Source organism: Martes martes (assembly GCF_963455335.1).
Source record: "Martes martes genome assembly, chromosome: 8".
Classification (NCBI taxonomy): domain Eukaryota; kingdom Metazoa; phylum Chordata; class Mammalia; order Carnivora; family Mustelidae; genus Martes; species Martes martes.
In genome coordinates, this window is record NC_137895.1 from 137,366,635 (window position 1) to 137,392,567 (window position 25,933).

Genomic DNA, 25,933 nt, shown 5'->3' on the forward strand with positions numbered 1-25,933 from the left:
GAAAAACGCCCAGGTATTCAACTCCAGATTTCTAAGTTACTTTTTTAACAATTCACCTAGAATGTTTACTTCCAAGTTTTCTGCATCGAGCGTTTGTTAGTTAGAAGTCTGCTCTAGCGTTTGTTTTCACACTGGAACGTAAGAGCAGGCACACTTTGGAGATACTGCTGGTTTGGCTCCAGACCACCACAGTAAGGCCGATATTGTGGTAATAAAGGGAATCAAACAGAGTCTTTGGTTTCCCAGTGCATAGAAAAGTTATGTTTCCACTATCCTGTAGTCTGTTAAGTGTGTCATAGCACTAAGCCTTAAAAAAAAACAAGTATATATCTTAATTAAAAATATTGCTAAAAAATGCCAACCACCCTCTGAGCTTTCAGCAAGTCATAATCACTGATCATATCACCATAACCAATCTAATAATGGAAAAGTCTGAAATATGGTGAGAATTACCAAGTAATAGAGACATGAGGAGAGCAAACGCTCTTAGAAAAATGGCACTGAGGGACCCCTGGGTGGCTCAGTCAGGGAAGCATCCGGCTCCTGCTCTCAGCGTCAGGAGACGGAGCCTGGTGTCAGGCTCCATGCTCGGCACAGACTGCTTGAGCATCCTCTCCCTCTGCCCCTCCTCCCACTTCCACAGGCACTCTCCCTCTCAAGTAAGTCATCTCTAAAAAAGAGAGAGAGAGAAAATGGTGCTGATGGATTGGCTCCATACAGAGCTGCCATTTTAAAGATCGATTTACTGGCGGGGGAGTGGAAGGGGGAGCGGGAGAATGTCAGGCAGACTCCATGCTGAGCGTGCAGCAGGAGGCGGGGCTCCATCTCAGGACCCTGAGATCAGGACCTGAGCCAAAAGCAAGAGTCGGATGTTCAACCAAATGAGCCACCCAGGCGCCCCACCACAAACTTTAAATTTGTAAAAAATACTGCATCTGCAAAGCACAATAAAATGAGGTATGCTTGTACAAAATCTTAAATTCTGATGACTGCTTAGAACAACCAGGAAAACTAACTTCAGCCTTAAAGACAGCACAAAGGTTCACTCATTAATATCACAATGATATTTCAATGTAAAATATCCTCGAATCCAAACAGAGCCTTACTTTTCTCTCTCTTCTATTTCTTTTTGTCTTTCCAGCTCCCGCTGTCTCTGTCGTTCCTCTCTTTGGCGTTTCACTACTTTCTCATAATCATTAGGAAACATGGGATCATATTCATCAGCTAAAGGAATCAAAACTTCTCCTGCAGAAAATCCACTGGGAACAGGATCCTGAGGAAGGTAAAAATGCCAAACTATGTAACATCCTCATGTTTTAGAATTTTATTCACAAAGAATATGAGCATTAGGAGGGGCTCTGCAGACCACCCGTCTGCCTCCTTTGTTTTATAGACAAGGAAACAGAAGCCCAAGGAGAGTTAGTGACCTGACATGGCCACACACTAGGTAGCTATGTAGCAGCTGAACCAAGAGTTTCCTGCTCAGTTAAGTATTAATTCCATAAATACCTTAGGGCATCTTGCTGCAATTCCTAAACAAGCTGCCACCATCTAAAATTTCAAGAAATACATTTGACTATTTATAATAAACAATGAATATTTTTATTTTAATATATCTCTATGAAAACTTAAATAAACAATCCACAAATAACAATCATTCTTGTGGTCATTTAACAGACTAATTTTAGATTCTGCTTACATGGAAACATGATATATTAAGACTTCTCAATAAAAGGCAGAAAGGCTTTCTGAAACCCTTTGGAATACACATCCCTTTCCACGTGAGCTGCATTTCAGGAACTGAGTCTGGCACAGGTAGATATAATTCCCTTCATCATTCATTCTCTTAGGGTCCATGAAGATCATTTTGCATTTTTCTGTACATTTAGAAACTGAGGCTACTCGTTGAGAGAAAAAAGGTAGCCTTAAAGAAATCAGAAAAACAAAAGGCAGATAGAGCACAGCTGACCTGAAAACGGGGACCTGAACCTCCACCCTTTCATGTTAGTTTTCTTAGCATAACTCCTCCTCAGTTATCTGTGAGAATGAGATGCCTTAACTGGTCTCCACAGATACCCCACGCAAGCACAGGCTGGGACTAAGGTCTCTAAGGGCTCACCCTGCACCGCCTTCAGGAAGGACACTGCCCGCACTCACAAAGGCAGGACAGTTGTTCATAAAATGTATTTTGTATCTGAACACAAGACTGATGTGATACAAAGAGCTTATGTTCACCATCAATGGATCTAAATCCCACCATTCCTGCATTACACGGTTCCATCTGATGTTCTGTATTGTAAAACACACATTTCAATGCTTCCTTAGAACTAAAAATCAGGAACCATGATGTCCAATGAGTATATGAGAAACAACAGTTATAATCAGCTTCAGGCCTGAACAGTGGAAAGTTTATACAAATCTATTTAAGGAAAGGTTCCCAAAGCCTAGTTATGAATTTGCATTCATATAAAAGACATTTTAAAAAAAACAGAGGCACACGAACAAGATTTCCTTTCAGTTATTATTCAGAGAGGACAGAAAACTAACAATTAACTATTCAATTTACATGATACTATCACCACAGAGTTTCTGACAGAACCAATTGTCAGTATCAAGGTTAGTTCTTTGTCATTTCAAAATCTGAAAGTAAACAACTTTTACTGTATAAATCCTGCTGAGTGGAACAATGAACCATCATCTCTAAATGCTATAAAGAGTAAAGCAATCTGTCCAATTTTTAAAAATTTAAACGTTAACACCCCAATGCTGGAGAAACTAAATCACTATGCTGTGGGGATATCACAGAGTCAAGACACAGTAACAGAAGACAGTGAACCAGTTTTTGATGAGACGCAGTCAGGGAAAATTAGGTAGATAATCTGTGGGGAAAAAATGCTGACTGACGAAGAATCCCCAGAAACATCTCCACTGAGGGACCCCTTTCCTCCTCGACAGGACCAACACCAGTTCTTTTGGCCCAGAAGTCTCAGGATAAAGGCAAATGAGGGGAGCAGATTCCAACCCAGAACAGTTTGGACTAAAACTAAATACAGAAAGGCGGGGTCATGCAGTTGGGACTGTGTCTCAGATTCATTTGGGTTCTTTCTAATGGGTGTGGGGGTGCGGGGTGGGAAGAGGATCTTACTAGAAAGAGCAATAATAGCATATTCTATTTATTAACCTTTTGGTCATTTTTCATCAAGCAATTTGTGTGCACGGTCACATTATACTCCTGCAGTCACACTGCCTGACGGCCACCTGCGGACGGAAGGACGGACGTTCCCTGACGGTGGGTGTGAATTCATTTACCCCTCGTTCTGTATCATCTGAACTATGTTCTCTGTTATCTTTGTCCAGATCCTCCCCATCCTCACTAACCCGTTTACAGAGCTGACGATGTCTGTTTCTTTGTTTTTAAGATGATGTAAAATCGCTGAAGGTAATCAAGGCTCGGCTGGCAGAATTTAAACCTTTTCTCTATTTTCATCCATGGTAAGATGATAAGCACTAACATTCCTTTTTGATAGCAGAAATTAGAAACAACCCATATATCCAGCTTTAAGTGAACTAAATAAATTATAGTACACCCATCTGAGGAAGTACACTGAATCCATTAAAATGATCATACGGTGCCGTACTTTTAAACACAGACGGTCACCATAAATAAAGTGAGAAAAGCAAGTCAGAGAACAGTAGATAGAGGAGGCAGAGAATGGAAAGCTATTCCAAAACATCAAGTTTTTAACTTCTAGAGGGTAGGAGTGAAGTCCTACTGTTTTCCTTTCTGCATCTCTCCAGTTTGATTTTTCTATGATGCACTATTTTACATCCAATACTAATCTTTAAAATTCAGTTGAAAAGGACACTGGCTAGCCTACAAAGACCCACTCAGGGGGACTGTGCTCTGAGGACACGCAGGCGGAACAGGAGAGCCCATCGAGGAGGGGGCTAGGGCTCACCTTCAGGCCAGCCGCGACGTGCGGGGGGGTGTCCACGATCTGCCGGTCGTCTGAAGAGCCGCCTCGCTTTAGGTCGATTACTGGGGCGAGTACTGTACTCTGTTTCGTTCTCTGGCTCTAAAATCATGGAAAAACGAAAGGACACTGAACCTTCAAACTAAAACTCATACTGTTTATAATAAAGCTTCGTGGTCTCTGTAACAAGCCTTCCAGATATGAGAAGAGCAATCTTAAAACAACAGCCTTTTTTTAGTTCAGTTATTACCATTACCACAAACCAATTCCTGTAGCCTTTTTTTAACAAGACAACGTTCCTCTATTTTTATAAAAGGTTTACAATAAGCTTGGTTTCTTTTATTTAAATTTCCATATATCATAATACAAGAAAAAAGCTCTAACACTGATTTTCCCTCTGAACACAGGGGGGCAAGTCTGTAACAGCACAACACACTCAGAGTGGTGGGAATCTTTCACCAGGAACAGGTGTGTCTGTCCGTCCTCTGCAAAAGATACTTGCGGATTAGGAGTTTTCCCCTCCCAGTCGAATCTAAACTCCTACCTCTTTTATTATGAACCCACAGAAAAAAACTTTAAAAAGAGAACAATCCTCCTTCATGTACCAGCAGCCACTGTTCCCACGTTTCCACATTTTCTTCACCGTACACGGTATTTTGCACTAAACCATCTGAAAGGAAGTTGGAGATGCACAACACTTTCCCTTAACCTCCCCAAACTACAGACTTTCTTTTAGGTAAGCACAGTACTACCACCACACCTAGTAAAATCAATAATCCCCTGTACCATTTCCCATACAATTTACACCCAGGTTTTCTAAACTGTCCCCTAAAATGACACTTAAATAGCTGATTTTATTTTGAACCAAAATCACACCAAAGTTCCACAACTCATTTGATTGTTGAATCTCTCAATTTAGAAAAGACTCCTTTCCCAGCGCAGAGCCTCTGTCTCCTTCTCTTTTTCCCAACACCTGTAAAATGCTGCATGTTCTAGACCAGTCTGATAACTTCCTGGCGGTCTAGTTTCACTTACTCCTCTATGCCCTGTAATTCCGGAAAACCGAGTGCCTCCCAGGTGCGGTGCTGGGCTCCGTTTGGCCCCAGCGCTGCAGCCCACGGGGTCGGGCTGTCCGGCAGCAGCGCGAACCTCAGATGGGCAGGGCAGTGACCATCTGGTCTTGTGCTCACAAAGCTTTGACCCCCCTGTGCAATTTAAAGGGTTATAGGTTTTCACTGTTATTACTGCAAAAGGCTCAAACTAAACCACCATCCCTCTTGAATTTACCAGTGCTTATAATGTTAAGGAAACAAGCTTAATCCAATCATTAAACACAAAATCCACCAACTAAATACCACAGTTGAGAGGACAATGAGGGAGATGATCAGAACCATGTATTCTTCTATCACCCACAGATGAGAGCACAGCTCCACCTTTCGGTTTTATGTAAAATTTTCTCCATCAAACACCTTTACAGGTTTGGTTAAGCCAACCTAGTACTGAGTAATTTATTAGTCAATTAAAGCTATGAGAATCAATGCAACGTACCTAAACTTCCCTTCAAGAAGAACAAAATACTAACTTCACGCAGCAATCTCAAAAAGATATAAGAAAGTTAGCAGAAATGATTTCACAGGCCGGTTTTTATTCCGACCTATCTTTTAAAAACCCATCTGAAAGCTCAGGAGACAACCTCGTAGCTCACATCACTCTGCTGGAGAAGGGAAAACCTGGCAGGCACAAATTCAACTGAGGCAGATACTACAGAGGATGTCCGAGTCTAGACTCCTGCTTCTCAGCATCTCACACTTTTTCATGTGAGTGAAGTAATAGCACAGAAAAATCGGTATGTGATGAATAAATTTCATTAAATTTTTTAGTACATTTTTTGAAAGGATCTATTTTCTCAACCGTATTTTATATAAGCTAGTTTTTAACCTACAGGGTGTAAATACGCTCTGACTGGAGAAAGAAGTGATCCTGAAGTTACACTGGGCAGGAGAAAACAAATTGGTTATATTTTTAAAATTTGGCTGCAAGTGATCTCTGAAGCTGACAATATTTACGCTGGTAGTTAAAGAATTAGGTCGGTTTTTAATCTGTGTACACCCAGTATAGTTTGACTTCTCTTCTGTTTTGTTATTCCCCTTTGACCTGACTGTTCACTAGTTACATCCACTCAGTCTAACTGAATTTATGTCCTTAAGCGTGACACCGCTCCTTACGGCCAGCGCCATCTTACAAAAGGGAGTATCAGGCCTTGAAGAATGATACATGAAACGGCATAAAACCTTATTCCTAGATCTCGTGTGCAGAGTAAAGATTACATGAAATTCAGAAAGATTTAAAAAACTTACCAATTTAAAAAAATTAAAAGGAAAAATAAGACTTCCTTCTAATCTTCCCTTCACGTACGGTGAACGCTTGTTTAAAACAACAAAATTCTGTCTCTTTAAAAATACTGGCATAAAAAAATATAAATCTCGTCATGATGAAGATGAAAAAGACAAAAACCCTCATCAAGAGAGCTGACAAAACAAACTAAAATTTTCAGACACTGCTGCTTTACCTGTGGGTATCCTGATCCTAAAAGCCTTTTACAGCGCTGAGCACTCACGCGAGCACTTCAACACGAGCACTGATTGAGGAGGTAGTAAAGGAAAAGAAAAGTAATTCCAGAACTTCACGAAAATGTTTACGATGTAAAATTCCAAACACAAAATGTAAAGAGAACAGGTTCGTGAATCCTTAAATCTCTCTGTCCCAGCGACACCAGCTGCCAGCTCACGGGCAACTGCGTTCTGTGTGCCTCCTCACCTTCCCTGCCCCACAGTGGATTGATTGAAAGCAAATCCCCTAAATTCCAACTTTTTTTTTTTTTAAAGATTTTATTTCTTTACTTGAGAGAGTGAGAGAATGAGAGGGGAGAGGGTCAGCGGGAGCAGCAGACGGCCTGCTGAGCAGGGAGCCTGAGGCGCGACTCAATCCTCCTGAGACAAAGGCAGTCGCTAAACCAACTGAGCCACCCAGAAGCCCCAAATTCAAACATTTTATCAGTAAATATTTCAATAGATCTCTAAGGCAGGTTTTCTTAACTTCTTGTTTCATGATTGCGTCCCCCTCAAGAAACTTTTTAATACATTCTTCCCTGCCCATAAAACTTCACCACAGATGTACTATGTATCTGATCACGTACCTAATGTGTGTCTGTGCTCCACACATAAAAAGAGCAGTTTTCACCCCATTAGGACATATTCACCCCCTTCTGGGGGATATAGCCTCCACTGAGTTATACACTCTAAAACATAAGGGCCTTAAGAAATAAGCAAATCAGATACCATTCTCGTTCCTACAAGTATAATACTCAGTGGATAACTATGTTCAGAAAGTCTTATATGTCGTTCAGTTTCAAAGCTGTCACCAGTACCCAACATGCATACAACAGGAACAAACCAATTCCTCCCAGAATACATATGCCCGACACATTCAGACCAGTCGGAGCCCTCACTAACGCAAACAAATTATGAATTCCTACACAGCCTCACTCCTCCACGTGCCGCATTTAAGCCACCCACTACCAACAGCAGACTCCTAGGCCCAGACCCAGGAATACAGCTAACGAAGCAAATTTCAACCAAATTTTCGGCCAACCTCAGAAAACCAGTGTCATTGCTGGAAACAGTCCTGCTTTTTCCTTCATTCTGATTCCCTGAAACAGTTCTATTCCCAGGACTGGAGAAGCACAATCACCTTAAACTCCGTACTTCTCCCCCCGCAGGGCCTCTCCCCGTATACACGTTTAGCCCTCCGCATTTGAAACACAGGCAGAGGAGAAACCGAAGTACCCGTGCTCCTGAGGAGGAACGTGCTTTGTAGCTCTCTGCTCCCACACCGCGGGGGCCTCTTACCTTGGCCTGCGTCAGAGCTGCCTTCTTGACCTGAAGCTGGGACTGCAGCAGTTTGAAGTTTTTGGACCAGCCCTCCGTTTTTGAATCACTGGTCTCCACTCCCAGGTCATCGTACAGGGACATCTTTCCAGTTTAATGCTGAAAGACAAGGGGGATGAGGTTTAAAGCATGCAAAATACAGGAAGGATTTCACATCTTTCCACGTTAAAATAACTCAGTATCATGGAATTTTAAAGATGAAGGGTACTGGGAGAGAACACCTTGTCCAGGAAGCTTCAGCAACAGAAGCCAAGATGCCTGATGCTGCCAATCGCTGCCCCTTCTAATGCTAGACCCGTGTATTAGTTTACAAATAAACTTGCAGGATCAAGTAATTCAGGAGTGAAATCATGCTACACTATTGCATATAACGATTATTAATAATTACATATTGTCAACTCTATGTATCCAATTTTTAAAAGTTCTTTTTTGTCTCAACAAAAAGTAGAAAATTTACAACGGTGCACTACGAGGTTGACTTAGCACTATTAGCTATGTTTTATAAAGAAAAAATCTAAACATACGCCTAGAAATTTAAAGAAAAACAGAAATGACATGATGTGATATCACGGATGCTGTATTTTCATCAATCCTGAATGACTACTGAGGAGAGCAGAGAGTAGATCATAAACACCCTGACTTCCTCGTATGCCACCAAGTTGAAGTTTATAATCTCTGAGAACACTGATTACTAAGAGAATCAATATTCTACAGTAAGTGATCAATACATAATATCCTTGCTGATCAGTGGAACGCAAAACAACAACAGAAACAGCCCGAGTCCCCGCTCAGGAAGCGTCATCAAGCCGGGCCGCAGTAAACGCAGCACTGCTGGAGAAGCCTACTAGATGCTACCATTAAAGCCGAGCCTCCTACAGAAATGGGACTCTGCAAGATAAATCCGCCCAAGGTCACGGTGGGAAGACCCATTTCAAACCTAGCCATGGGAACAGCACAACCTAAATCCCTACTGTCACCTTTTAAAAAAAACTCAATGTTGTGGGTGAAACCACAACAGAGACCACTTCCCAAAATTAAAAAAAAAAAAAAAAATCAACCTCTTTCTCACAGATGGAAAGAGAAAAAAAAATTTCACGGAAATCCTGAAATTGCAGAATTCTCAGCATAGGTACTTTCTGATTTATGGACACATTCCAAAAACTCTTGTCAGTTCCCAGGTCCAGACAGCATTTTGCCATAGAAACTGTGTTAAACAAATCCTGTTTCGCCTGTGTCTGTCTCTCAGAAAGAGAGGGTCATAGAGACGAGAAGGCAAATATTTAATCTTCCCCGGCTGTGTCTGACTCAAGACAAAAACTTCTCTCTGGCATATGCTTACGTCTCCGTCCTCTAAGGCTGGTACTCTAAGACCCTGCCACCGCAACATCCTGGCCAACCCTGGTCCCACTCTGTGTGGGGTGGCTACCAACGTTACCCCCCGCCACCCCCCAGAAGAGCTGGTCTGGGTCGGAGCAGAGCAGCTCTTGACCTGGAAGTCAGGGCCCCAGGCAACTGTTGCTGCTTTTCGGTTTCTTCTATTCCTTAATATTCCAACCCTCAGATTACCTACAAACTCTCAGGTTTGATTTCTAAATGAAAGGCCCCCAAGGCAGTACAGAAACAGGGGGAATAAAGGAGAGCCCAGGGTACTGGTGGCCGACGGCTCTAATGAATCACCTACAAATCGAGGCGAGCTTGCATGTTCTCCTCAGTAGGCTTCTGTGACAACTCACCCGCTCAGCTGATGGCACGAACAAAGAATTTCCTAGACAGCGTCTCTAACAGGGAAATAAATGCCCACTGCCTGCAGCACCAGACAAAGTGAACGTTTTACTCAGGAACTTGGCAGCCCATTGTCACGTTAAGCTGGAGTCACTGAGGCAATAAAGAAACAGCAAGGAAAGCCCCCGGCGGCTACTTCTGAAGCCGTTTTAATCCACACTCTGGTAAACCCCACGAACACCCGGATCCAGTCTGTTGAGTCCACTGCTCTCTCCCCAGACTACGACCACGTCTGACCCAGACAGAGCTGAAAAGGAAGGCAGGCCAACTGCACAGGTAATGCTCTATTTGCAAACCCCTTCCAAGCCATCTTTCCAGAAACTTCTGGCCAACACGAGTGCCCAGAAGAGCAAGGCACCAGAGAACTTCAGAGGCTTTCGTGCACCTTCTGCAGAGCCCACATGGTATTCAAAATGAATCGTTCTTATCTAAATACATATCCTTACACTTTAAATTTCATCTGAAGAACTCCGAGCAACAGCAAAGAAAAACAATGCTGAATGTCCAGCTTGCTACTGTGGTTCTCGAACTACTTCAAGAACAACATGCACCTTTCATCCAACCTAGTCTGCCTGTCTGGGCTCTCTTCATTCAACTAGTCACTAAACCAAAGCCAAGTTAAACTGTGGGTTCATTTGTTTTCTCTTTCTTTACTCTCATAAAGGCGAGGGAAGACAAACACATTCTGGGAAACAAATATAAACAATGAAGCTTTCAGGGAAATTACAAAGATAAATTACCAAACTTTGTTTGCAACCCAAACTCTACTTCTCCATAAAAAACTTCAGAACCTCATCAAAAACGGTATTTACAAATATGTCTGCGCCAATGGAAATAGGTTAACCAAATACCCACTGAACTATGAAGGGAAAAGATCAGCTTATCCATTTGTGCATCTCGGATTTCTGGCACAGGGTAGGAATTCAATAAATAAACATTTGCTGAGATACTAGTAATTAAGTAAAGTCTGTGCAGCCACGTGAATCAGCAGTGAAATGACACAAGACCTGAGGTCCCACTAGAAAGGTAAAGACAGGCAAAAGGTCTGGAGACAGACGGTGCTAATGGCTGTACAGTGTGAACGTACCTACTGCCACAGTCCCACACACTTAAAATGGTTCAAATCCCAAGCGGTGTGTGACATACACTTACCACACACAAACGAAAGACGAGGTTAACAGAGGGAGAAGCAGCAGCGGGGGAGAAGGCATGAGGTGACAGGCTGCTGACTAACTGACACTAGCACATCTCCCTACCAGGAAGCGTAAACTTTCATGGAATTATTTTCCCAAATTTGGGGGCGAAAAGAAAGTCAAACAGCATAGAGGATCTGTTCCTCCACCAGAGTTCTTCCATCCAAGAATCCAGTATTTAGCCAAGAATTCACGGCTGAATTAATGAGATCCCAGGGGCCACACTTCCAGAGACTTCACTTCCAAATCGAAGACGGTCTGCTGACAATTCCATTTGATTTGCCTCCCTCCCCAAGCTTCGAAAATCACTACGCAGCAGAATCTTATGTTCATCTAAACCTCCATTTCTGTTCTCAAAACTTTTGAAAACACACTTCAAATATTAGAAACTGATGTCATCTCCCAGCATCTGCCGCTTTTCTGTAACACTGAGCTTATAGATCAGAGCTGTTAATCACAGTAAATGAGGAAGAGCTTTCTTCGCTTTTCTCGCTGGAACAGAACTTCAAATCCTCAGAACTGGATTAATCACAGCAATGACACACTCATTATCCAACCACACACGTATGTCCTGCTTTTCATTACTGCAATGCTACAGCACGGGTGAATTTGCCAAGAGAGTCAAAATCTATTTCCTGATGCCCACCCCCTCCCCATCCCATTCAAGTGATTTCTCCAGCCCAGGGGTGGGCAGCACCCTGCATCCCATTCCCATTAATTCTGGACTATTCTTTTACATAATGTGATTTCCTTAAAAGGTGTGCACATTTTAATTTCAGCTGTTTGAAGCACTTCTAATATAGCAGAGTTGATTCATTCACTCTTCCCACCGCAGTCAGTGAAATGTAACAAGCACTGACAAGACTGCCCGCACATGAACTTAACCTAATGACTGCTGAGACGTTAGAGGGCAGAACACATTTACTTCATGAACTCTAGTGCCAGGTAATAAAAACTAGCGCTAACATTTGGATACACTTCAAGACAGGGTCAAATACAAACATGGACCCGAAACTTTTAGAACTTTAAAATACCTGTTTCTTTTGTATGGTAACACCAGGCTTTGATCAACGCATCTTTCTTGACATGCCATTTTTTTTTTCTCTTAAGAAGAAACACAGTTAACATGGTTCTGCCAGAAGAACGATGACTTGATAAAATTCTACCTAAGCTGGCAAAGTATTTTTTTAAACGTGCAACTACTAGAAAAAGAACATGGAACGAGTTCTCTCAGAAGCAGCCCACCTATCTCATCTCTCACGTGCATCTCTGAAGCCTTTGGTGACTGCCACCCCCCACATAAACTCTTCGTCCTCAGCATGTTTCCCCTGAACACACTCAGAGCAACTCCAATAGGTTACGCTGCCTGCTGGTTGACACGCCTGTCTCTTCCCCTATTTCAATCCCCTTAAAAGGGCTGTTTTTGTCTTCATCTTTGTACCTCCAGCTAAACACCATGCTTTGAACACTGTAAGCACTTTGTAAATATTTTCTAAATGTTATCAAGTGCACCTACTTAATTTACGTTATCAAACAATAAGATCTTCAGATTGGCCTTTTAAGGACACAACTTATTTTAAATGGTATTTGACATAAGTGTGCTAAATTTTAAGTTGCACACCATCATAGTGGGAGAAAAACCACCACCACCATACAACGGAGTCGAAGTCCAAGTTCTGACCACTTAAAGCAGCAGCATGGTAAGAGACCTTTTTAAAAAATCATTAAATAGATACTCATGTAACATACAGCAAAAATGAAGCCTAAAGAACACGGGAAAATATGTACAGACAGAAAGGAAAAGGAAGGGGACTATGGGGGCGGTGCATGTTGATGTTCACAAAAAATATAGATAATAAGCAATAAAAGAAACCCGCTCAGTTGTAAAATTTACAACTCCTCTCTAAAGAATAAAAACATTTCCCCCTGTATGTCCACCTCTGACACCCTGGTTACATCCCTTCTTAGGCTGGAGAGTGTGACAACAAAGTCCAAGAGAGTCGCCTGGAATGTGGGTGTAACAATCCGTCCTCCACCATCCACTGTTATGACGGCCTTGGGGGATTACTAGCCCTGGATGTTCCCTGAAGATAATTTAAAACAAACCGGGTAAAAAAAAAATCCATTCTGCACATTCACGGTTGGGAATACACCCACCCCGTTCTTGTTTTCCATGACGGCTATCTTTAGTTATCACAGAACTCCACCGTCACACAGCTTTCCCCTGATAACAGGTCCATCACACCCTGTCAGATTCCCGTCTCACAACCTACTCGCTCTAAGCTGTACCGCACGCCACACGTCTCTTAAGAAAATCCTAAAACACACCTTCTGCTTAAGTTCCTAATGCATTACCCCCCATTCCTCAAATATCTCTGTTACGGTGAAAATGGCGGTGACCTGTATCCCCTAAATGTGTGGAAACTGAGGTGCATCCTTTAAAAACCCCACCTGTTGCCAGGAGACACAGTGCTCACCGGCCCTTCTCCAGGACCCGCGACCTTCCACCCGGAGGCCTGGCTCCAGCAATAAGGGCCTTCAGCGTCTGCCCTTGACTGCCTTCCCTCGAGCCCACCCGACTAGCCGCTCCTCGAAACCACCCGACCTGCAGTTTCCAGAATGCGCTTCGGTGCTCCTCCCGGCTACCTTTACACTTCTGTCCTCCGCAGCGAGCCCTTCCCCCGCTCGTGCACACCCAACCGAACACCTCCCAGACTCCGCGGTAAGCATCACCCCCTCCGGGAGGCCTCGGATCAAGCCGGGCACGGGTTCTTACTCAACGCCTGTTTCTCTAGAGCCCAAGCCCCCGGAGAGTAGGAACCCAGTCTTCCTCATCCCGCGTCTGCTGCTCAGCACACAAGGTCCGGGCCAGGGGAAATGCCCCGGGACCATGCCTGCTGCCGGAGCGTCGGGGCTACGACACCGCCTTCACAAGGTCAGGGGCCGAGGCCGCCGGAGCTCCGCCTCCCATCGCCGGTCCAGGGGAACCCGCGTCTCAGAGAGACGTCAGCATCCGGAGTCCCCCGTCCCGCCGCTTCCCTGCTCTCCGCTCCCCGGGCGCTGGAGGCGGGCACAAGCGTGCTGGGCCACAGGTGACACAAGCCCGGCGCCCAGGGTCGAGGCCCCGGGCAACTTTCTCAAAACAGGACGGACGGAGAGCGGAAAGAAAACAGCAAGGCAGCGTGCTCGGGTCGGAGCGAGGAAACACACGGACGGGAAAGGGAAGAACAGGGGGACCGGGAGAGCTCCAGGGCCCGGTGACCCGAGGCAAATAAAGGGAGGCGGCGGCGGCGAGCGCGAGGGGAAACACGGCGGGTCGCCCGCCGCCGGGGCCGCGGGCCCGCCTTCCGGAGGCCAAGGGCTCGGCGGTTCCGGGGGGTCCGGCCCGGGACCTCTCGGCCCCCTCGCTGCGCGGCCTAAAGCCGCGGCCTCGCGTCCAGCGCCGCCCGGGGAGGCGCTCCCGCCCCGGCTCCCCGCCAGGCCGCCCGTCCGGACGCCGCCGGGGGAGCCACTTACCCGGCCCGCCCGGCCGACTCTCCCCATGGGCCGCGGCGGCGCACCGGGGCCGAGGCGCCGCGGACAGGGCGGGCTGGGCGCACTCGGCGTAAGCCCGCGACCGCAAGACCCGAACCGGCGCCAACCCCGACGCCGAGTCCGCAGGGCGCGCGGCGGCGCGGGGTCAGGGAGCGCGTGCGGCCGGGAGAGAGGCGCGCCTGCGCCTGCGCCGCGGGCCGCTCCGCCGCGCGCCCCCTGCCGGCGGGAGGACCGCAGTGCACGTCCCCTCCGCCGGCTTCCTTCTCTCCCGCCGTAAGGGGTCGCCGCGGCCCGAGTTTGTGACGTTTCAGCCTGGGGCGAGCCCGGCAGTGACCCCCGATGGTGAGGAGGAGAAACGGTCCACAGGCTGCACACACCGCCCCGGGGAGTCCTGGGCTTTCTGATGGGAGAGGGCCTGGAACCCCTCCAAGCCTCCGCTCGCGCTCCCTCAGGGCGTGCGTGTCTAAGCACAGAGCCGAGAGCAGTCCCCGAGGGCGGCCGGTGTGCCAGGGGCGGGACACCTGCCGCCAGCCGCCCGCGGATGGGGGCTCGGGGTGCGCGGGCGCGCGTCCGTGGGACGAAGCCCCACGGTTTAAACACGATGCAACAAAAAGCGGGAGCAGACGGGAAACGGGATTTCGTGTAAATATGATTTTTCACCTCCAGAAGGACGCGCAAACATATTTCGAGGTAACACATCAAATAGCAGGGCTCAAAATACACATCTCCCCGCGGAGGAACGTAGAAGAAGAAATCGAATCCGCTGAAGTCTGGGGCTTAGGAAAAGGGGCAAAAGAGAGCAACGCGAGAGGGAGTTGGTTAACGGACACCAAAGAAACGGACGATGGAGGACATCGGGTAACAGCGTCCCTAGAGTCACAGACCCCAGGACAAGAACCAAACCTTTCCCGTGACCAGACACAGACTCACGACCGCAGAGTCCAGCGAGGGCACAGCGCGAGCTGTCGGAAGCGTCCCCAAACCGCAGGTAGCAAAGCAGCCGCAAGAACCGGGGTGGAACATCGCCCACGAGCGGAGGCGGAACGGGCCGCGCGCTCGTCGGGAAACTGCGCCCCCGGGTCGGCCCCCCGCCCGGCCACCGCTCCGTCCGCACAAGAAGGCGCGAAAATACTCGCTCCGAGAGCTCGCGACCCCAGAGCGGGAAAGATACGCCAGGAACACACAGACATGAAGAAGTCTGGGATCGCGAACTTACTGATTTCAGGGCAAAAAGCATTACTCAAAAGACTTTTTTTTAAATAATCATGAGTGTTGCAATCCACAAAGAGGAAAAAATAGGAGTATCTATGCACCAAATATCATAATTTCATTATTCATTGCAAACACTATAGGAGATATAAAAAGAATAAGTAATTAGAAATAACTGATGGTCTTTGCCAGACTAAGCCCACAGGAGGTAAAAGAGGATAGAGAAGACCTAAAAATATATTCTAGCATGTTAATTATATATATTTAATATTAGATAGGTTAGTAATATAGTAATATAGTTAATATTCAGTATATTAGATAATATATTAATATATGTTGATAATACATTAATATTAAATTAATAATATATTAGTGATATATTACTAATAAAATAGTAATAGTAACATAATTAGTAATATATTACTAACATATTATGAATTTATTATGGTAGATCTAATATATTAAACTCTGTATCCTGAAACAGAGATTACATCTTTTCAAGTGTCCTTGGAAGGAACGTTCATGGCTGGCTATATTTCAGGCCACAGGCAAAATCTTAATACATCCCAATATGTAGAGCCATATGGATAATATTATATAATCACAATTCAATAAAACTAGGAATTAATGATAAAACAGAAAATAAAATATCGTACTCCCTGGAAATTTTTAAAGGCTTACATAACATTTGTATCAAAGAGAAAAACAAGAACAAAATAGAAAATATCTGCGAGAGTCTGAAAGTGAAAATGACAAATCCAAACCCATGGGATTTAGCTACATATTCCTAAGATCATGATTTTAAGTGATCATATTAATTAAAGAGTTAGAATAAACAAAATGAATCAAGCACCCGTGCAAGAAGGTAGAAATACAACAAAATATGGCTTAGAAAAGCAGAAGGATGTAATGAATAAAGATAAAAGCCTAAAATGATGGTGTGTAAAACAGAAAAATATAGAATTATATTTGTTTGAAAGCAAATAGGTAAGCTGTTGGTTAAACAAGATAACAAGAAGAAAGTACAAATATACCAAGTATGGAATCAAGAAAATAGCTCCAGACACAGAGGAAAGGAAAGTTATATTAAAAGAAGACTTTGTTGGGGCACCTGGGTGGCTCAGTGGGTTAAAGCCTCTGCCTTCGGCTCAGGTCATGATCCCAGGGTCCTGGGATCGAGCCCCACATTGGGCTCTCTGCTCGGCAGGGAGCCTGCTTCCTCCTCTCTCTGCCTGCTTCTCTGCCTACTTGTGATCTCTGTCTGTCAAATGAATAAATAAAATCTTAAAAAAAAAAAAAGAAGACTTTGTTGAGTTTTATCAAATATGTCGGAAAATCCGGACCAAGGAGTTAATTTGGAGGACAGTATAATTTCTTAAAATGGGCTTCAGATGAGTTATTAAATTTAAATAGACCAACTATCACAGGAGAAATCAGAAAGAAGACCGAAGTCCTACTGTCCAAAACAGCAAGTCCACAGGGGAATTTTACCAAACCCTTAGGGCCATCGAATCCTGATGTGCTGTTCCAGGGCATAGAAAATGAAGGGAGGCTTGCTTCAAATTTCTTGTATGAGCCAGCACAGTAGTGATACCTATTAAATATATCCCAAAGAAAACTATGTCATTCTCACTTAAGATTGTCAAGCCAAAAATCCTAAATAAAATATAGTATGGCATTAGCATCCTCATTAGTACGAGGAGAGATCCTTAGTCCTAGGGTAAGTCCATTCCCAGAGATGTGGCGATCAGCCCCAGCGAGAAGGGAAACATTCTGGCAGTAAGACAAACATGCTCAGGGCTGGAGTGCTCACTCCGTTGTTTTGAAGGAACCAGTCCTGGTTTGGGAGGGTTCATTTCCAGGGTTGGCTTGGAGACCCCAGTTTGTGGGGGTCAGCTTCATCTTATGATTTTTTTTTTTTTTAAATTTGACAGAGAGAGAGTCAACTGTGGAATCCGAAGACTTGTCCAAAGACATTGCTGCTTCTAGGAGCCTATGGTCAACCAGGTAGCATTTCAGCCTAGCAGAAGGAAAATCAGGTAGGAAACATGGACCAGACATATTGAAGACTGCTAGAGGTAGGTAACATAACTAGGAAGAGATGCTCAGGGCACAAACAAAGATGTGTACAACTCTAGGGAACACACCCTTCCCAGAGGCAGGAGGATGTATAGGCACTGGGAGGCAGTCACACTGAATTCTCAGTGGAAGGAACTTTGGTCTAGACACACAGGCAATGACTCAGCCCTGCAGGAGATTAGGATCTCATTGGAGAGAGACAAGGTAGATGTGGGGCTCTCTGCAACCCCAATCTGTGGCAGGAGGTGGGTAGACCAGATTGTAGGAGACAGCCCTCCTCCCTGGGAGGGTGGGACATCAGAGACCTGGTGAACAGATGAAATAGATGTGAACAGATTTATTTGTCCAGGGCCTGGGTGAATTTTGAGAAGAAAACCCAAGCTGGGCCCGTGATGGTCTGTGTACCTGTCAGGGCAGCCCACCAGCCGGCCAGCCAGCTGTTCTCTCCAGGTTCCTTCTTCTTACTCTCTCCTTTTTTTATTTGCCAGTCTGTTATTTATTTGAATGCAACTATAGGACCATGAAGCTAACATATGAATAAGCAAGCCTGTGTGATGTCTTAGTCTGTCCTCCTGTCAGAAGAGGAAGGGAGCTCTCCAGGATCTCTTTCATAAGGACATCAAGCCTGTTCATGGGGGCTCACACTCTCATGACCTCCTCACATCCCAGGGGGCCCGCCTCCTAATAACATCACTGAGAATAGGATTCAACATGTGACTCTTGGGAGGACACAAGCATTCCGTCTTTAGCACCTGGTATTTTCCAGGCTATGTTAGAAGGAGCAAACCCTGCAGAAATCATTTGGATATCACTGAAATCCCACCGAGTGCCCAGAGTGAAAACGGAGCCAGACCGTGAGCGCAGAATGAGAGTGACCTGCCGCTGGAAATGAGGGCCTGGAAATGAGGAAGCACGTCTTCCCATCCCCCATCCTACAAAACCGGCACCAACAAGGAACCCAAGAGAGGCAAATTTCTACAAGGAAATAGATTGTTAACCGACTATGGTTAACCAACTCTTCCGTTTTTTTGACGAGTACTAAATCCGTGATCCGGAATCCGGCTTACTATTTGCTTCTACAACTGGCATTCTACTTACTTCACCTCCCCTTAATCCTCATGTAACGTGCTGGAGAATTACATTTATCAGGTAATCCCCATAAAGATGGTTTGAGAAAGAAGCAGTGAGAGCGTCTTAGCCCCAGCTGCTGTAACAAATATCACAGACGTTGATTTTTTGGTCCCAATTCCAGAGCTGTAAGTCTGAGTTCAAAGTGCTCGCAGATCTGGCTGCCGGTGAAAGGGCTCACTTGGTGGTGGGTAGGCGGCTGCCATCGTGCTGTATGACGGAGACCCTAACCCTAACCCTGGGCTGGCTCAGCTGCTGTCTGTGCCCCCGAGCGTGGCGTGGGGCGGGTGTGGGGGCTGAAGTCCCATGGAGGTTTCCAGTAGGGAGACAGAGCCAAGAGTAACCCGGTGGTGAGAGAGGACAAGACTGTAGCCTGTTCTCTCACAGGAACCACAGAGGGCATGGGGAGTGGCCTCCATACTAGAGTCTGAGAAACTGAGAATCGCCGTGGAGAATACGGCAGCCGTATGCCCTTCAAAGAAAGATACACTAACCATCTACTTTTTTTTTTTCCCGGTTGAAGTTTCTAGAGGCAGGTCCACTCGCCTTCTGTTACCTCACACGTAAACCAGGCAGGGGAAGGGAGGGACTGGCTTTTATTTGGGTAACACTTTGACAGTTCTGTGAGGTTGTATACAGTAGGCCCTGAGCAGCGTAGCGGGGAGGGGCGCCAACCCCACCCTCACCCCGCACAAGTCAGAAATCGCATGTAACTTCGGACTCCCAGAAAACTTAACTTCAAATAGCGTCCTAGTGACTGGAAGCCTTACGGATCACATAAACAGTCGATTAACCCTCACCTTGTATGTTGTATGTATTAGAGGCTGTGTTCGTTCTTCCAGTAAAGCAAGCTCGAGAAAACAAAACATTATTAAGAAAATCATAAAAGGGACACCTGGCTGGCTCAGTCAGTAGAGCAAGCGACTCCTAATCTTGGGGCCATGAGTTCGAGCTCCGTGTTGGGGGCAGAGATCACTTTTAATGAATAAATAAATAAAATCACAAGGAATAGAAAATACCTTTATAGTACTGTACTGTATTTATCGGGAAAAAAAATCCACGTGTAAGTGGACCCACGCAGTTCAAACCTGTGTTGTTCAAGGTCAGGGGCATTATCCCTTTTCCAGATGACCCTTCATGAGGTGAAATGACTTTGTCATGGGCACAGTTAGCCAGCGGCACAGCCAGCCCCCCCTTATTGGAGACTGTTCTCTCTCTCAGCGGCACCCAGAGGAAAAGGAGTCTTGGGCTAAGCTCTCAGGCCGACTTAAAATGTAGTTCCTAGACAAGGAGAGTGGAAGTCATTGATGACATAGGATGTTCATGGAACATTTCAGAAAGAAAATGACCCTACAGAGGGCCTCTGATAGTCTCTGGCTCTCTACCAAGCTCTGAGCAGGGGAAGGGCCCTGAAAACAAACACAGAGTCTGGGCTGGGTCTCTCCACCCCGATCGAGGCATGGGAGGGTGCGCAGGAACCCTGAGTCCGAGATACGGAGTTCTCAGGACCCTCCAAGTGGATCTGCTGTCTCCCAAGCCTCCCTGATGCCTGGTTTCCTTCTGGCCAGAGTTCTGTGCATTTCCCAGTCATGACAACACACATTTACAGACAGCTTTTTTGGCTTATAGACCACAGACATGATCATTTCCGTTGTTGAGGAAGTCAAAGAAATCTTCTTTCCCTCAGTGCCGAGTGTATTAGAAACTTCATTCTTTCTTCCACTCCTGTCAAAAGTAACTGATATGACCTTTATTTTACATACGGAGAATCTGAGTCCTCATGGGCTGGAGGAGTATAGCCTGGGCCATGCAACGAACAGGTAGGATAAATAAATTGTGGAGACTCAGAAGAGGGACAAGACAAGAGGCTTGTCTTGGAGTGGAAGATAGGGGCAGGGAGGATAGTCCAGGATGGAGAGCAGTGTTCAGCAGGCGGGAGCGCAGGAGGGCAGAAAGCGAATGGTAGAGTTCATCGAAAACTAGAGATTAGCAGGGCAGATGTTCTAGCACGGGAGACAAGGGAGATGCTTGGGCTGGCTGGCAACGCAGCACATGGGACAACAGAGTAGGGGAGGGCCGGGAGGTGAGGAAACGAGGGCCTGGGTGCACTGGAAGGAAACAGTTGGTAAACTGAAGTTTGATCAAAATTATAATTTGACCAAAAATAATAACTCCCAGGGGCGCCTGGGTGGTACGGTCGGTTAAGCACCCCACTCTTGGTTTCTGCTCATATCATGATCTGAGGGTTGTGAGGCCAACCGACCCCTGCACAGGGCTCCACAATCAGCACGGAATCGGCTTGAGGAGTCTGTCTGTCTGCCCCTCCCCCGAGTCGAGCGCAGGTACTCGCTCTCTCTTTCCCTCCCTAAAAAAAATGAAAATAATAACAATTTCCAGGGACTGGATGTGTAGTGATACCTTTGGTCTACCACAGAGGATGACTTCTGTTGACGTTTATGTATCTCTAAGCAGTTTTGTCCATTTTGTAGAAACTTTTTTTCCCCTGCCTTTTTCAAGTCATTCTCTACAGCTGTTTCTGCTCCGCAAAGTTTGTAACAGGGACAATCTAGAAACAGAGTACATAGTCCATAATAAAGACTCAGTAACATTCAAATATGTTAGGTGACAATTTATAAGGAAGGATCCCATTTTTGTTTTAAAAATAAGTAAATGTATACAGAGAAAGCATCTAAGGGTTATTTGCCAATCTGAGTTTCTCCAGAGAGGTGGGATCACAGTAGCTCTTTACTTATATTTTTTTGCTTGTTTGTATGTTTTCCCAATAAAAGATTTTACAGGTTTGTAGAATTTTCTGAATTAAAAAACAAATTTTTAAAAAAGATTTTAATTTATTTGAGAGAGGGAGAGAGCAAGTGCCAGGGGAGGAGCAGAGGCAGAGTGACAAGCAGACTCTGTGCTGAGTGTGGAGCCCAATGCAGGGCTTGATCTCAGGACCCTGACATCATGATCTGAGCTGAAACCAAGAGTCAGGTGCTTACCAGACTGAGCCACTCAGACACCGCTTAAAAAGCAATTTTCAATTTATTTTCTACCAACTGATGCTTGTTCTGTTTGTTTGAATAGATTTTTCATAAGTTTTTAATTGTGTTGATTAGTTGAAAACTAAACTCTTTTAATAAGAAATTTACTTTTTTAAAAAAATAACAATTTTTGTGCACATTTTATGACTTTCATGTGGATACTTTTTAGATGTTGAGTTTTTATATGTATTCACCTAAAACAGCCAATAAAACTATGAATTGTCAGGGGGCCTGGGTGGCTCAGTCAGTTCATTTTTCCACTCTCAATTGTGACTCAGGTCATGACTGAGGGTGGTGGGATCAAGCCCCACTTTGAGCTCTGTGCTCAGCATGGAGTCTGCTTGTCCCTCTCCTCCTCACTTTCCCCAACCCCTTCTCTATCTCCAAAATAAATAAATAAAATCTTCAAGAAAAAAAAAAAAAACCAAAACACAACAACAACAAGAAGAATGAACTGTCTTTATCACTTTCCAACGCTGAGTTTCCCATTCTTCAAGCAGCCAGATCAAGAGCTTGATCTGTGAGCCAATGACTCGGTGGGGGTCTGTTATCTTCTCCATCGTGTCGTTTGGTGCCATCCCCACAGTGCGTGGGCAGAAGCAAGCCTTGCTCCAGAACTTTGATCATGAGTACAGCTTTGAGTGACAACCTTAATGTGGTCCTCAGTGTGTGATCGGGTCATCAAAACCAGATCAATGGCTTACGTGGCAGGATCGGGAAATGAGTTTATCTATGATCAGAGGGTTTCGAGGGATTAGTAACCCTTTTAAGTTATGCTCCTCCTTTGTGGAGAAAAGCACTGCAGAGAGGAGTGATGACGGCCCAGCATGGAGGTAAGACATCCGTAGAACCATAGAGAGCCAGTGCTCGCCTATTCTGGGAATTTTAACGTAAATTGTCTCTTTGTGATCTTGAAATACCCCTGGAGACAGGTGTTGCTATGAACCTCTCCAAGAGGCCAAGTCATGTGCTGAAGTTACAGTTAGTAACTGGCTGGACTGTGGTGAGGGCCCAGGTCTGTAGGACTCTGTTGAAGGTTAGCACACTTTTTATTAGATTAAGCTGCCTCCTGACCAGAAGGCAATTTAACAAAGAGCAGGACAGATATGCCCCCTGTGCTCTACAGTTTATATTACTCTACAGTTTCGTCTCCACGTTCCACTGGATCGCTCCATTCTTCCCGCTCTGGCAGGGATAAGGGACGCCACGTATCCAGCACTTCCTATGTAGCTGGTTCTGAGCAGAGTGATTTGCATGTATTATCTTAATTTATTCATCATAAGAGCCCTGGGAAGTAGCTATCATCAGCCCCATTTATGGATGAAGAAATGGCGGCCAAGAGAAATTATCTGCCCCAGGTTCTAAATATAGGAACCTAGAGCTCCCTGACTCCAAAACCTGTTCTCTTCAACTCTATGCCTTACACCACTCATCAAAGATGCACAGAGACCAATCTCACTGCAACATACTGTGCCCCTATAGCGAAAAAGGTTTTTAAGTCTGAGGTCATGTTTTATTTCTAACACTGAAGGAGGACTTACAATTCTTGGATGCCTCCTTAGATTTTACTGAGTTCCATCTTGGAATTTCTGAGCCCAGTTTCTTAGAAATTCATCCAAGATCAGTATTGTGGTTCAGAAACTAGGAACTTTATCTAACACTGAATATCAAAGCCGAGGCTGAACAAGCTCTCCAGTTTTAAAAGGGAAAGGCACAGTTGGTGCTGCTCTCTTATCTTCTCAGGTGTCTACCTAAAGCCTCAGCTGGGTCAGAAATAGAACGGCAAATTCCATCTTTACGAAGAAGGCATTTCGGACTCTGGACTCTGGGGAAGGATTGCTAAATACAGGCAAGGAAAAACAGCTCCTGGCAGCCCACCACCCCAGATCCCAAAAGAACACAGGTCTCCAGAGTAAGCGGCTTACCCCTATGAGCAACACCAATATTCCTTTTTCGAACCAGTAGAAATGAAACACAGGAGCAACAGAGGAAGTGGGGTGGCCGAGAAAGCACTTTTGCAGGAAGCTGTCTGTAACTAAGGCAGGATGGAGGGAAGAAACCGCAACTGTGAGTACCCTTACAGCCGCTGACGGAGAGAAATACAGGTTAAAAGAAAAGAACAGATGCCAACACACACTCCCCGTGCCTAAGAAGTTCTGCTACTTCAGACCACGACCCCAGGATATTCCCTACCCAAGCCTCCTGCAAAGGTCTTGTTTAAAAAGGACTTGACTCACGGAAATTTTGACAAAAAATGGAAAATGTTTCCAACGCAGATCCATACCAAGTCATACCAAGAAAAAAGGGAAGAAAATAAAATTATCTGGGAAAAATATTGCGCCGTCACGGATAAGTCCTGGGACCAAACATATTGCCATGAATTTTTAAAATGTAATGAAGTTTTGGCCTCTGTAAATAGAAACTCAAAGCAGAGATACCAGGGAAGATAGGATGCAGGAACAAGAAGTAAAACCTAGGCTGCTTGTGCTCAGGAAATTAGTGCAAGGGTTTCAGTGGAAAGGGGACATCTGATAACAGAGCCAGCTGAAAACACGGCAAGGCTGAGAAAAGTCAGCAAACCTAAACAGACTTGAGCAGAGCTGTAAGTTCAGAGTGCTGTCTGGGTGAATGGCCTCACTGGCCATGAGGCGGCCAGTGTTTGAGAAGTTCAAGGAAGTAAGAGCTGTAAGGACAATGAGATGGTGTCTAAGTCCATTTGAGCTACTAGCACAAAATGCCATTGGCTGCATGCCTTATAAAGAATAGGAATTGATTTCTCACAGTTCTGGAGGTTGGTAAGTCCAAGATCAAGGTGCTGGCAGCATCGGGGTCTGATGAGAACCCACTTCCTGGTTCATTGACGGCCATCTTCTCGCTGGGTTCTCACATGACAGAAGGGGCAGGGGAGCTCTCTGGGGTCTTCTTTATACAAACACTAACCCCATTCATGTGCCCTCCCTCATGACCCAGTCACCTCCCAAAGGCTCCACCTCCTAATAACATCCCCTTTGGGGTGAGGATTCCAACATATGAATTTGGGGGTATGGCAGATAAACATCCAGACCATAACAAATGGCTATTCTTAGGTTCCACTGATTTTTTACAAAGAACAAATAAAAGCCTGTGGGCATTTAATAGGGAACTGAAAGCCAGAGAAATTCCCTAGTAACTTACAAAGGGGCTCTCCTGAGTCAGTAAAAGGGAGGAGAACACTGAAAACTCTGCCCAGCTAGCATTTCCCCTTGTTTTAAGACAATACAAACACCTTTTCTCCACCGCACAGAATCATTTCCCTATGCCCCCTCCCCCCATCCCCCAGCCATTACTCTCTACCTAGGGTTGAGAAGCAGCATAATCCTGCCGGGGCTTTTTCCCCTAGGGATGTCATATTCCAGGAACCATCTCCATGAGTCTTCAGGTCAGCCTTGCATGGCTGCGTGTCCATCCACCCGGCTCCTTATTGTGACCATTGTGCTTCCTCATCCCAAACTCCCTTTCCCCTTGCCTTCTGGTGAGTAAGGGCTGGCACCTGCCTTCTGTTACAGAGCCCCCCATTGCTATGAAAAAGCCCAGCTGGGCAGCCAGCAAGGGTACTATTCAGTTTGTAAACATCAGAAGAAATGATGGAGAGGAGAAGGGAGTTGAGGGAAATTGGAAGGGGAGATGAACCATGAGAGACTAGGGACTCTGAAAAACAACCTGAGGGTTCTGAAAGGGCAGGGGTGGGAGGTTGGGGGAGCCAGGTGGTGGGTATTAGGGAGGGCACGCACTGCATGGAGCACTGGGTGTGGTGCATAAACGATGAATTCTGGTACACTGAAAAGAAATTAAATTAAAAAAAAAAAAGAATTAACTTTACTAAAAAAAAAAAAAGAAAGAAAGAAAGAAAGAAATGAAGGATGATTGACCAGGTGGCTGAGGGAGGTCATCCTCATAAAAATTCATCATTCCTTGCCCAATTTCCAGACCTGAGCCAGTTATCACACCCAGGACCCATCAACAGATGAGGAGGCTCATTCCCCAGGAAAAAGGCAACACCTCTGCAA

At 45.3% G+C, this 25,933-nt stretch overlaps 1 protein-coding gene across 3 annotated transcripts in view; it reads right to left on the minus strand.

The window, feature by feature from the left end:
* Window positions 1–25,933, minus strand: part of RBM17 (RNA binding motif protein 17) — a 144,027-nt gene that overhangs the window by 12,322 nt on the left and 105,772 nt on the right. The window contains exons 1-4 of one of the 3 annotated variants that reach the window (XM_080810528.1): window positions 14,413–14,563; window positions 7,883–8,020; window positions 3,960–4,076; window positions 1,107–1,273 (exon numbers count right to left, since the gene is read on the minus strand). In XM_080810528.1, the coding sequence (XP_080666654.1) occupies window positions 1,107–1,273; window positions 3,960–4,076; window positions 7,883–8,005 (407 nt within the window). In that variant the 5' untranslated portion in view covers window positions 8,006–8,020; window positions 14,413–14,563. Of the gene's footprint in view, window positions 1–1,106; window positions 1,274–3,959; window positions 4,077–7,882; window positions 8,021–13,672; window positions 13,829–14,412; window positions 14,564–25,933 lie in introns of those variants that run through there. The other 2 variants (XM_080810530.1, XM_080810529.1) reach the window with 2 other exon arrangements.